Source organism: Perca flavescens, chromosome 21 (assembly GCF_004354835.1).
Source record: "Perca flavescens isolate YP-PL-M2 chromosome 21, PFLA_1.0, whole genome shotgun sequence".
Classification (NCBI taxonomy): domain Eukaryota; kingdom Metazoa; phylum Chordata; class Actinopteri; order Perciformes; family Percidae; genus Perca; species Perca flavescens.
Genome location: NC_041351.1, coordinates 30,924,547 through 30,937,944, shown reverse-complemented (window position 1 = coordinate 30,937,944; position 13,398 = coordinate 30,924,547). Strand labels below are relative to the sequence as shown.

The window sequence follows — 13,398 nt, the reverse complement described above, 5'->3', positions numbered from 1 at the left end:
AACAGGTTAAAAAGGATTGATATTTTAGGGCATTTTCATATCTATAGTTGGTTTGCTCTGGTCCGAATCAATTGATGAGTTTGTTGTTTTCTTGGTTTGGTATATTTTCACAGAGAAACTTCCAAACTAAAATGCATCAAAGCAAACCACGTGAGAACATTCACAACAAAAGGTTCCAGTACCCTAATTCAGCAGTTACATGACATTATCATTGCATGTGTCTTGAATGTATTTATATTTATACGTATATCTTGATAATATATCCCACTTCAATTTTTATCCCACTTTATTTTTGTATGCATTTCATTACATACATTTCCACAGTTTGTACTGTACATAAATACCTATATTTGGTTAATAAAAATATGTACATGTAGCTATTAATACCAATCAAATTGTACACAAATATAATATTGCATATATGCCATCTTCTCAGCAAGATGGCGCATGTGTTCGGCTTTGCCTCTGCTCTGTCTCTGCCCTCACATGTATCTGTGGTTTTTCTAGTGTTGTTCTTTGTTTTATCAGCCCTGATAACTAATAGCTGTGTCTCAGCTGTTTTAAAATACATAGACTGCATCTGAGGGAGCTTATCACACTGCTAAATGTTACGCTAAAACAGGCCAGGTCGGATTATTTTGCTAATCTGGTAACTCTGAACAAGAAAAATCCTAAAGTCCTGTTTGATACCATATCTAAGATTGTATCTCCCCTTGCTCCCCAAGTGTCTGTACACTCAAAGACTGATTGTAATAGGTTTTTACATGCTTTTGTAAACAAGGTGCAAGATATTAGATCTACTATAAACCCATCTCTTGAGATCATATCCTGTGGGTCAGCTGCCTCATACTCTTGGGATACTTTTTCACCTATCACTCGTGATGATATTAAGGGTCTATTAAGTAAAGTGAAACCATCTTCAAGTCCGCTCGATGTATTGCCGACTTCATTGCTATTAAATGTATTTGATTTAGTTGGACCGTATGTTGTTAAAATGATTAACCTTTCCCTTTTAACCGGTTCTGTGCCCAGCCATTTTAAACAAGCAGTTGTCAGCCCCATACTGAAGAAAACTAATTTGGATTCTTTTGAACCAACTAACTACAGGCCTATATCTAAACTGCCTTTTTTATCTAAAATCCTTGAGAGAGTGGTGGCGGGCCAGCTGACTTCATTTCTTGATGGGAAAAATTAACTTGATAAATTTCAGTCAGGTTTTCGTAAATGCCATTCAACTGAGACTGCGCTTCTTAAAGTATCAAATTACATTCTGATGGCTGCTGACTCTGGACAGTACACTGTGTTGATTTTACTTGACCTATAATCTGCATTTGATACATTGGACCATACAGTATTGTTACATCGGTTACACAATGAAATGGGGTTTTCTGTTCTGTTCTTAAATGGTTCACCTCTTACTGAGTGATAGATCATTTTGTGTGTCTGTTAACAACATTTTGTCAGAAATGACCCCTCTGTCATACGGGTCCTTTAGGTCACTTAGGTCCTCTTTTGTTTTTATTGTATATTAGCCCTCTTGGTGAAATAATCCATAATTTTAATAATGTGTCTTATCACTTTTATGCTGATGACATTCAGTTGTACTGCTCATTCAAAGAATCAGAGTCTGGTAGATTAACTGATTGAAAATACAGAATTGATTCGAAAATTTTAGTTTTAACTTTTAGAGCACTACATGGACAGACGCCTCAATATATCGCAGACATGTTGACCCTTTACTCTTATTTCCGCACTCTTCGTTCCTCAGGTCAAAATCTCCTGATGGTCCCTAAAACTAGTGGTGCAACGGATCGTCATTGATCCATGATCCGTTCGGATAAATATCTTCGGTTCGGCACACACGTGATCTGCCGAAAAAAAAACAGTTGTGCGCATGTTCAGTCCACACACAGCGTGGTCATGGCGAGCGGAGGAACGGAGGAGCTTGATCGCCCTGTGTCATTTAAATCCCCTGTATGGGAGCATTTTGGCTTCCCTGTCAAATATAATGATGAAGGAAAGAGGTTAGTGGATAAAACCGCGACGGTGTGTAGGCACTGTGGCACAAGAAAGCCATATGACGCATTTGAAGCGACATCACCCCGGTGTTTCACTGACAGGAGTGAAAACAAAAGCTGCTCAACAACCGCTTATCACCGCGGCAGTTAAGCAGCCCCTTGTTGCACAATCAGACCGGGCTAAAGCCATCACAAACGTGATGAGGCCATATTCGGTTGTGCAAAACGAGGGCTTTAAACACATGTTGAAAGTGCTTGAGCCACGTTAAGACATCCACGGGAACGGAGAGCTATGTGACGATAACCGCTCACTTCATCACAGCAGACTGGGAGATGAGAAGTACTGACACAAGCAGTGGAGGAATGGAAGATAAAGAGGCCCAGTACTAGTAATATCCCAGTCACAACTGATAATGCCAAAATCAAATAAATGCAGTGAATGAGGCAGGATTTTTATTTGTCTTGTCTTTTTTATTTTCCTTTTTTTTTTTTTTTGCTGATCCGAAAAATGATCCGATCCGTGACTCTGATCTGAGAAACGATCCAAACCATGAGTTTTTTTATCCGTTGCACCCCTACCTAAAACCCGCCTTAAAACTCGGGGAGACCGCTCCTTTCAGGCAGTTGCTCCCAAATTGTGGAATACCCTGCCCCTGTCGCTGCGTGTGGCCGATTCGATTGTTTATTTTAAAAAAACAGCTGAAGACACTACTATTCAGACAAGCTTTCAGTTGAATGATCTATCATGTTTTTATGTTTTGTATGATGTTTTTAAATTGTTAAACTTGCTGCATGTAAAGCACTTTGTGATTCTATCTGTGATAGGTGCTATATAAATAAAGTTTACTTACTTACTTACTTACAATAAAACCAACTGCAAATATGATATATGTTGGCCTACAGATTAATTTGGATAATAAGAAGGAATACCAAAGGCAAGTCCATAATGTATGGGGAAGACTACATTTATTTAGCTTCAATGATATATGACATAAATATAACCTTGTATAGTGGTAAATCCCCCTTGCAATAATGATATATACATAGCATGACAGAAAAAAAAACATGAAAATAGTATTTAGAGTTGTACATTATACACTCTCAGCAGACAGGTGGACTATACCCATGGTGCTTAGTGCCGCCTCAGTAACTCTGACGGGGGAGGCAAGTACCGAGATTTATGCTGTTCATGTTCAAGTTGAATTACAATATACAGTATATATCATAACAATTTAACCTGTAGCTTGAACACTATCAGAATTAAGTTACCCATAAGATTTGAAGAAAAATGGTCAAAAGACATCTTGTCAAAACCAAAATTACAAACTTATATTCAAATCAAACTTTATTAAGGTCCTGAACTATATGTTACAGCAAACTTATCGAGGAGTCAGAGGTCGTTAGTGGCTCAGTTGAGCCCTTGAACATCCAAGAAAATAAAACGTTGTACGAATTAGGTGAATTAGTAAAGTTGAGAATGAGAACTAAATTTCTTTGTATTTTCCTTATTATGAGTTCAGAATAGGTCAGCTTTGAGTTTCTGACTATAGGAAGGCAAAAGCAGAACTGAGATGTGATTTGATTTGCTGAAGAGAGGGTGGGGGAGGGCCCGTCCCCAAAAGGTTTGTAAAATGTGTGTAATCACAGCCGCTCTGGTGCTGTCGGTGAACTTTGCCGATGTGACACAATTGGTGAAATTGCACTTCTTCTATGCTGTTCTAAATAACAAGTCTAATGTGGGCTGAAAATAATGCTTTTTAGCATCTTGCCCCAGATCTTGGCCTAATTGCCAGTTAAGTTCGACAGAGATGTTTTACGTAGGTATATACGTAGGTATATGAGACATACTGGAGGACTTTCAGGACAAGACTAAGGGGAAGGAGGCGAGAGAAAGTAACTCAGTTAATCCGTGTATGTATCTCTATCATTGCAATTTAATAAGAGCCATGGTTTGGTCATAAAATCCTGACAGTGACAAGGCTGGGAGATGACACAGCAAGTCAACAAACTACCTGTCTGTCAATAAACATCAAAAGAGATAACCAAATCAAATACAAATATAACATACAACAGTGTTATTCTGCATGACTGAGAGAGAGTGAGAGTGTATCCTTTGTACATGGCAAGAGAAAAAATATTGGCTTTATTTGTAGAACCGAAGTCTGTTTGATCAAGACTAAACCACCTCACCCACAAGGAGATTTCTCTGTGGAAAGACCAAATACATACACACAAACACTCAAACAGCAGAGGGAATAACAAACACATAGAGCAAAGAAAAGTGATGCAAATGACATCCCTTATATAGATGAGAAAGATCAATTAACTGATACTCTTTTGATGACAACCTCTGTTTTGAAATCCATGTTTCTAATACAAGTTGACATTTTCCCTCTCATCTCCACTTGCTTCAGTTGCTGTGATTCCTTTTTTCCTTCCATGTTAAGGTGAGTAGCATGCTCTTTCACCCCTGTCCATGCTTTCCTTCTAATTTACATGCCTGTCAAATAATAATTTACTCCAACCAATGATGATGAATTCATCTGACATATTAGCACCCTGCCTTTCTACAACACTGCTCAAAATCTTCTAGGAAAATGGCTCAACATTTTTAAAAATCAATCACAGCAACGTTTTGAGACGGGATGAGAGTCTGACCATCGCTGTTTCCAATAGTGGTATTGAAGTTGGCTATTCTTAAGCATGGAGATTGATGGTGTTGAGCATAATGAAGCATTTTGCCGATGGCTCACTGACTGTAGCTACATCGTTCCTGGCACAGAGTCATAGTCGACTCCCCAAGCAGAGAAGCGTTATGCTCAATTTAGGGTTTACTTAAGCTCACTTCACATACAAATGAAGAAAAATATAAATCTCTAGCAGCAAACGAGTCAAGTCATCAATAATGCAACAGGACTTTGTTGTGCATGATTGATTTGGATAGAAGTAATGCTTTTTTTAACTTGTTGTGATGTCCTAACAGCCGGAATGAACAATACACAGCCAGTACAAATACACACATAGATTTACACTAGACAGCTCTTGTCAAGCTTTAGTGGCAGTTTTAACCTGAAGTTGTTTTGTACTTAATATCCTTCATCTTCGCGCAGGTTGTGCAAACTTGTATGATTTTTTTGAATCAGCTCTTACAAATCACTTGTTTTCAGGTGGCAATCTTTAAAGTGTAAAAACTGTTACCAGTACCGTAGAGTGTATTTAGCTTGTTCATTCTTTGGTCTTCCACTTCATTTCAACTTGGTCTTGTTTTCATAGTTTCGTCCATATTTGTTCATGTATTTTTGTTGGTTCTGATAACGCTGTATTCCCCAAAGTCATTTCATCACTGAGGTCTGTGATCACAATGGCATTGTTACAAGTTAGACAGGTAAAGAAACAGAAGCATTGTTAAAAATATATGATATATAATCTAAATGTTTTTATATGTGTTATGATCCAGAAGTGGACAAAACAGAGTGGCTGACATCAGAGTTGTATTGCAAGATTAAGAGCAATAGTCCTGACATCCTTCCTTTTTAACTAGTTTCTGTAACTCAATACAATATCCCATTGAGGGTATTATTCATTGGCATTAATTAAAGAAGGACATGATTATCTACTACAGACACTGATATGTTTGTTTTGCTTTGTAATTATAGACTTATAAAGTAAATTTCTTTGACCTTATGAACCCATTATCTTTGGCACTTTTAAGGCTTCTGAAAACGTTCTAAAAGTAGATGTTCAAAATTTCATGTACATATTTGGACAGCTACAGTTCTGTGACAACTAAACAAACTGCTAGAGTTCAATGGACCTTGAATAGAGATTGTGTTATTATATTTATTATTTAGTTATTATTAGCCTCCACAGTTGTTTCATTATACATCATCTCCATCTTTCCTGTTTGTGGTATCCACCAAAGCTCTCTTCTAATATCATCTTTTCAGCTTTTTATGTCTGAAAAACGTCTCCATTGTCCAGCTGTCCCCACTCATTGCGTTTGTTAAACCCAGCTTAAAGCTGAAATACTAACTAAATCATATCAACTTTTTGGGGGGGATTTATACCATCTGTAGCTGGACAAATGAGTGAATCACATTTCATACTGTTAAGCAATGTTATATTGTAGAGGTTTTCTTACCTCTGGAACAGAACTCATGTTTACAGCGGCTCTCGACTGTTATATATTGGTCTAGCCCTGATTTCTCTTACTGTTAATCTCAGAGTCTATTCAGGGTGGAGCTGTGGCCGGGGGCGAGTCTTGGGTCAGTAAAACAAGGAACCGTATCGATAAGCCTCCCTGCCTCATAGCATCGATAAAGACCTGAGCTGATATATGGCCCCACCTGGTCAGTCCACACACTGGACACAAGCACATACACTAACCATACCACCATACAAAAACAGTCAAGTTACATAATGGAACTGGAGTGTGTGAAGTGTGTGAATTGTTTTTTGTCTAATCATGTACTGATGTTTGATACATCTCCCTGTATGCACACACACACACACACACACACACACACACACACATACACACACACACACACACACACACACACACACACACACACACACACACACTAAGCTGGAGACTGCTTTGCTCTGCTGGAGTTTAAGGCAGAAAAGAGTGAACAGGAAAAGAGGCTGAGGGAAAAGGAGAGTAAGAATGAGGCAGAGTAGAGAGAGAGAGAGAGAGAGAGAGAGAGAGAGAGAGAGAGAGAGAGAGAGAGAGAGAGAGAGAGAGAGAGAGTTAAAGTCAGTGAACTTCCATCATCCATCAAAGTGGCTGAGGCACTGACACACAGACATCCCCAGATCCTTGTCGACAAATTGCGCTGGTAAATGATTTCTCCTATCAGCTAAATCATACTATCCGTCCCTTTTATTCATCCATCCTTCCATCTATCCCTGTGCATCATCCACCCGCCTTACCTTCTCTCTCTCTCTCTCTCTCTCTCTCTCTCTCTCTCTCATTGAGTTTATTTCCCTTTGGTTAAGTGGAGCACCATGCCTGATGTCTGATGGACTCTGACTCTATATGTACATGAGGTACATGTATAATCCCTCTCTCTCTCTCTCTCTCTCTCTCTCTCTCTCTCTCTCTCTCTCTCTCTCTCTCTCTCTCTCTCTCTCTCTCTCTCGGCATGACAAAATCAATACATCTGTGCTGCCAAAAAACAGATGTGCTTTGGCAGTAGTGAATCAAGTATCTGCATTGCCGAGGTCATTTTAGTCAACCCAGAAGTTGTTCTAGTGGTTAGTAGAAGCATTTAATGCTTTTCACGATGATTGAAGAAGTATGTCAATATAACCGTTGTTATTAATGTAAGTCAACTTAGGAGAACCTGTACCAACTGCATCCATCTTATTCTTTATCCTGCCTACAAAGCTCTGACTGGTCCATTGTTTCTCCACTTGGGGAAACACTTTAATTGTTGAATTAATACATATTGTTGGGTTGTTTTGAAAGTGCTGGCAAATGACGTATTTTGTTCTTATTGTATAAAGACTTATTGAAGATGCATCTGCATGGTTTGCTTTACTGCCCCAAACACGTGGAAGGTGTTCTTGTGGTGCAAAGAGAGCTGTGTTTCGGCAAAGGCAGATGGTGAATGGAGAAAACAGCCGATGGAAAAAACACTTCCAACATGATAATTCACTCCTGTATGATGACGCAGGACGTTTTATGGGAAGTGTGATCTTAGTGTTGAATACAAACAAACTCTGTTCACCATTGGTGAGAGAAAGAAACTTCCAGATATCTGCAGCAACAAGTTTCATTTTACAAAATGCTCTATCCAGCAACTTTACCGACAGAATAAATAAATCCCATTATGTAAGACGTGTTGGTGTGTGTACATGTTCTGTAACCTATCTAAAATATCACTCAGATAGGTGGATGAAAGATTTAGTTTGGATGAATTGACCCCATACTTTAAACAGAGCAGAATAATCCCAAAATTAGCAGGGATGTTGAGGAGGAAAAAAAGGCGTGTTGGCTAATTTACAGATGGCTGTAAATTTGTGAGTCATTGTGATAGAATATTATACAAAAAACAGGTTCATTCATTGCAGGGTAATTAAAAAGTTCACACATGCACACATGAACGCACACACATATGTGTGCACAGCAGGTGTGTGTCTAATATTGATTCCCTTCTCTTCAGCTATTTTCCAAAGTAGCCTGGGGCTTCTCTACTGACCATTACCCAAGCTCTCTGCTGGGCAGAGATGCTTCAGAACCCCCCTCCTCCTTTACCCCTGGAGCTACACCACCCTGTGTATGTGTGTAGGGTGTAATTGTAATATTCTTAGAGTAAGAGTTAGCAGAGATGTGACACAGAATGCACTGAAGTCAAAATGAAGCCCAAAACTCACTTAAGCAACAGACACACATCATTACATACACAAATACCACGGACTATGTGGTGTGTGTGTGTGTGTGTGTGTGTGTGTGTGTGTGTGTGTGTGTGGACACTGTCTGGGTCCCTTACACTAATCACAGCTTTATTGTTCCAGGTTGACAGAGACAACTAATGAAGATTGGGGCTTAGAGCCAATGAGGCTGATCAGCCAGGGACATGCAAATAGACAGATGAAGGCATATCACTGCCAAAAGAAAAGTGTTGTCATTCAACCTCATACATAGAAAAAAAGAAATTAAATGCACACACACTACGCTGTGTGTCCACAGTTGTTGGTGGACACACAACATCTAAACCCTCAGCATCATGGGTCTCTTTTATCAAATGTATAAGAAAGTGAATGCAACAGCTAGAGATGTTCCAATAGCATTTTTCCATTCCCGATACCTGGATTTTGTTGTATGGCCTGGCTAAGGTTAAGGCACAACATGTAATATTTCTGCATTAAATTAATCTATTTATCTATACCTATGTTATACTGTATATTTTGTTGAGTTGTGTACCTCCACTATCTTTGACCCCCATTTTACTCTAACTTCTGTCAAAAAACACGGGCCCCCAGGTGATACGTTCAAGAGAAATCGTAAATCATACAATGTCACAGAAAGAATAATACTCAGTAACCGTAATACAGCTTGCTTTCTGCCACTTCCAACACAGTAATACAGCAGAGATCTTATTTATTGATACATTTCAATATCGATCGATCCAGCTTAACGTTATGTGCTACGTTGACAAGAAGCTAATGCTTCGTGGGTAACATTAGGTTACAACATCGTTCAACACGCTCATAAAGTATGATTGTTCTGACTAAGGTAACGTTAAACAGCACTGGTCTAACTGGCGATTAATGTTAGCTGTATAGTTAGATGACTAATGTAATGCTAATTTAGCCAGCTATTCCCACCCTGGTTTTTCAGCCTCACTCCCCGCCGCTAAAGGACTTTAGTTGGGATGAGAGCAGACAACAGCCAGCCGCTATTATTAACTTACAGCACAAAGTCCAGCGCTGGGTGCTAATGACGCAGGCGTCCCAGTCCGGACGGCTGCGGTATTGTGCTGAAATTCTCCCCCCTTTCACGTTTAGCGGGCTTCTTTAGTTAGGTTTGACCGTTTGAAGACTGTCTTGGGTGCCTGGGTAGCTCACCTGGAAGAGCACGTGCCCATATATAAAGGTTTACTCCTCGATGCAATGGCTGCGGGTTTGACTCCAACCTTCAGCCTTTTGTATCGGCTGAAATATGTGCCACCAGAAACTGAATTTGAATCATTTATATTTGAATTTAAAATGCTAAACTTGTATTTGTAACTAAACTCTATTGATCTGCGCTCGATTTCTTTTCCTTCATCCTTCAACTACCCGGATATCTGTCACAATAACTTCAAACTTAATTTTGAGAACTGAATTCGAAGATATATAGAGAGTTGAATTTTCAGTGAGGATCAAATTTTATTTGGACTTCAGTTCCAAACTAAATTTGATTTCAAATTATACTATTCAGATTCAGTTTTTCAATGCAATGATTCAAATTAAACAATACAATTTCAAAATACGTGATTCAAATTCAGTTTTTCAATGAAATTATTCAAGTTTAGCAATTCAAATTGGAAAATAAATGATTCAAATTCAGTTTCTGGTGGCACATATTTAAGCCCATACTTTTGCTGCATATCATTCGCCCTCTCCCCTTTCATGTCATCAGCTGTCCGATAAAAAATGAAGGCCTAAAATGCCCGAAAAATAATGTTAAAAAAAAGATGACGGTCCTGCAGCAACTAATTAAGTTTAGAAAAGGTGAAGATGGGGAGAATTCCAGCAGCAACACCCGGAGAAGCCGCCAGCCATCGGACTTCACAGTTATCCGATGGATGTAAATTAATCGGAGGCTCGGCTGGCCCCAGAGATTCCGCAAGTCATCCCCAGCCATGACTTAAGTCTCTCAGCAGTATTGAGTAACTTTACATCAAATCCCTTTCCTTTGGGTGTTGAAATCATCCAAAAGGTGACACTGACGTGACACATATTGTGATAGTGTGGTTGCAGCTGCTGGCTAATTTTATCTTGCTTGCTCACTAACTGATCAGCTAATAATACAAATCGAAGTTGCATTGGATTATGGGAGTTTTACTTTTCATTGTTAAAACCACATCTGTTCACGGACGAGTTTACCCATTCAGGTTATATTGACATTACTTTTAGTAACGGTTATTCATGTCATTCTAATAAAATAGCGACAGTTTCTCCCACATAATAACGTTAACGTTAATAAAAATTCAACTTTTTTTGCAACTTTCACTGTCTTCTGCAACTTCATTGCAACAAACCTAAAAAAGACATTGCAACATGTTTGCATTTTTTTACAAAAGCTCCCGTGAAATCAAGCATTTTGGGCCACAACAATCTAAAAAAAAGGCCGCGAAATCCTGGAAGGACTGCCCTTGTGTGTTTTTTTTTGTTGTTGTTGTGGTGCGCGTAGGCTACTCCTGATTTTGTCAGTAATCTCATCTCTTATATGCTGTGTCTCTATGATCCTATCCTGTCCTATTCATGGTAGCCTACTCGGGGACAATGCGCTGTCATCACGTGCTGTAGTAGGGGTGCCCGCCTTGATAATCCTGCATAGGGGCCTGGTGTTGGCTCGTTACGCCACCGACCCACAAAATTCCTTTGCTTGCAGCACCACACTTTGAAGGGCAAATGTTGAATTGTCCACCCAGTGTGCAGTTAAACTGAGCAAAGACAATAGGCACACGGAGCTCCAAATGTCAGGTAAAGCTAATAGCCTGCATGTCTTGCAGCCTTGCATGTCTTTTCCTAAATAAAATGTGTTCACTCACTGTCTCGTATAGTTTGGGGACGACAGTTATGGGAAATATATTTGCGAACTGTACCGTGGCCCCAAATACTTCATTGAGCAGCAAAATCCCAACCAACGGATTGGTCGTCCAGAATAATGAATGACAAGTTAATCTTTGACGGTTTTGGGCTCTCTTTGTGGACTTTATCATGTCGTTGGAATGCGGATTCCAAAGTTTGCTGCTGCAGTTTGTACTTCTTTTTATTTCTCTTTCCTTTGGTGGCCCTGATATGACATGAACTACTACGACTACCATTTGAAGTCACTTTTCCATTATTAATTTGACTATTATCGCCACTGTTCATAATATCCCCAACCGGCACCGTCAGACACCGCCTACCAAGAGCCTGGGTCTGTCCGAGGTCCAAGCGGGAGTTTTTCCTCGCCACTGTCGCATTGCTTGCTCTTGAGGGAATTACTGTAATTGTTGGGGCTTTGTAAATTATAGAGTGTGGTCTAGACCTACTCTATCTGTAAAGTGTCTCGAGATAACTCTTGTTATGATTTGATACTATAAATAAAATTTAATTGAATTGAAATGAATTGAATTGAATTTGGTGAACTCAACGTGCTCTTTCTGGTGACGTGTCTTGATGTGATTTATACTATTGCTGGTGTTGACATTGGCAATACTAATGCCACCTCAGGAACCAACTGTCTTGCATACTGTACACGTCTCCGTGTTACTGGTGGGACTTTCTAATGTTTGTATGTATATTGCCGATTTCCTGAAATTTTGCTTGCTCTAAAGTTAAGCTCTCAGCTGGTCCAGCATCTGCCTGATGGGCAATGTTACTGTGCATGTACAACTCTCAACAGAGATGAGAAAGAAGTGAGATGGCTCACCCATTAGCTACTTTTATCATAGATTTCAGATGCAGTTAACATACTAGTCAGCTTGCTTCTTTCTCATATCTGTAAACGAGTGACACATGTTGTTGTTGTTGTTCCTGTATAGCATATAGGTGCAAGACTTGCATAATTGCCGTTACCAGCATTTTAGGCAGTATTGGAGGCATTTCCTATGATACTGCCTAAAATGCTGGTATCGACTCTAGAAACATCCACACACATACATGCTAAGACAGACTGCAGTCTTTTGGCTTATGCAGCTTTTTTGACCAGACTGTATAAACATGCCAGAACTTGCTGCTTTTGGGGGCAATTAATATTGATGTGCACTGCAGACATCAGGCAAAAAAAAAAACATGACACAGGGAAAGAAAAAGATGGAGAGAGAAAGATTAAGGGAAAGGAGAAGGAGCATCCTCCCTATAACACTGCAGAAATGTTGTCAGTAAAGAAAAAGTAACATTGTTGGCCTTGCTGGATTCCACTTTAATTAGGTTTAAAATGTTTCACCTGTAGCACATAGGCAGAGAAAGTTATAATGAAGATTTGCAATTGAAAAAAATAAGAAGAGAGTATGTTTCTTCTTTATTTTGTCACACTTTTATCTAGTGTCTCTAATTTCAAAAACTGCAATACCTCTTGTTAATCCATATATTATTCCATGTGCTGTAGTCAGTGTGGTCCACCTCTGCCATAATGTATGTAATGGAGTTTGATTGATCTTCTATTCATCATGTGATCACGACAAGACCGGGTGTTTGTGGGGAACTCAAAATACAAATTGTTTCAAATAAGACTGTGACTCCAATTCCACCTGTAACATGCAATCTTATGTAGATAACTAAAAACACATGAAGGTGCAAATACACATACAACCCATTGCAATCAGACTGTGGTCTTAACAGCCAGGTATAAATGACGTCTGTACAATTTGGCCCCATTTTGAAGAAGAAAAAGATTTAGCATGACATGACAAGCTGTTTTACACATTGACAAGAATGTGATTAGTGGGAAACAAAACAACATTTTGTTGATTCTATTGTTAGGGATCTGGAGAAATCTCAGCAGCTTCAGTATAAACATGTCACTATCTACACCGACTCTGTGGGGTTACAGGAGTTTTGACACCCAGGTCACACCAGATGTAACAGCTGTGTACAGCGAGCAGTATGTAAATGATAACCCATCCACTCCATCCATCTTATGCTACAAATCAACATATGACCAGATGCCATGCCATTA

At 39.3% G+C, this 13,398-nt stretch overlaps 1 protein-coding gene across 1 annotated transcript in view; it reads right to left on the bottom strand.

Annotated features, from left to right (window-relative positions):
* LOC114548296 (RNA binding protein fox-1 homolog 3) overlaps positions 1 to 4,459 on the bottom strand; it is a 144,816-nt gene extending 140,357 nt beyond the window's left edge. Inside the window, exon 1 of the mRNA XM_028568150.1 lies at positions 4,424 to 4,459. Coding sequence (XP_028423951.1) covers positions 4,424 to 4,459 — 36 coding nt within the window. The remainder of the gene's footprint in view (positions 1 to 4,423) is intronic.
* Positions 4,460 to 13,398: the final 8,939 nt, after the last annotated feature.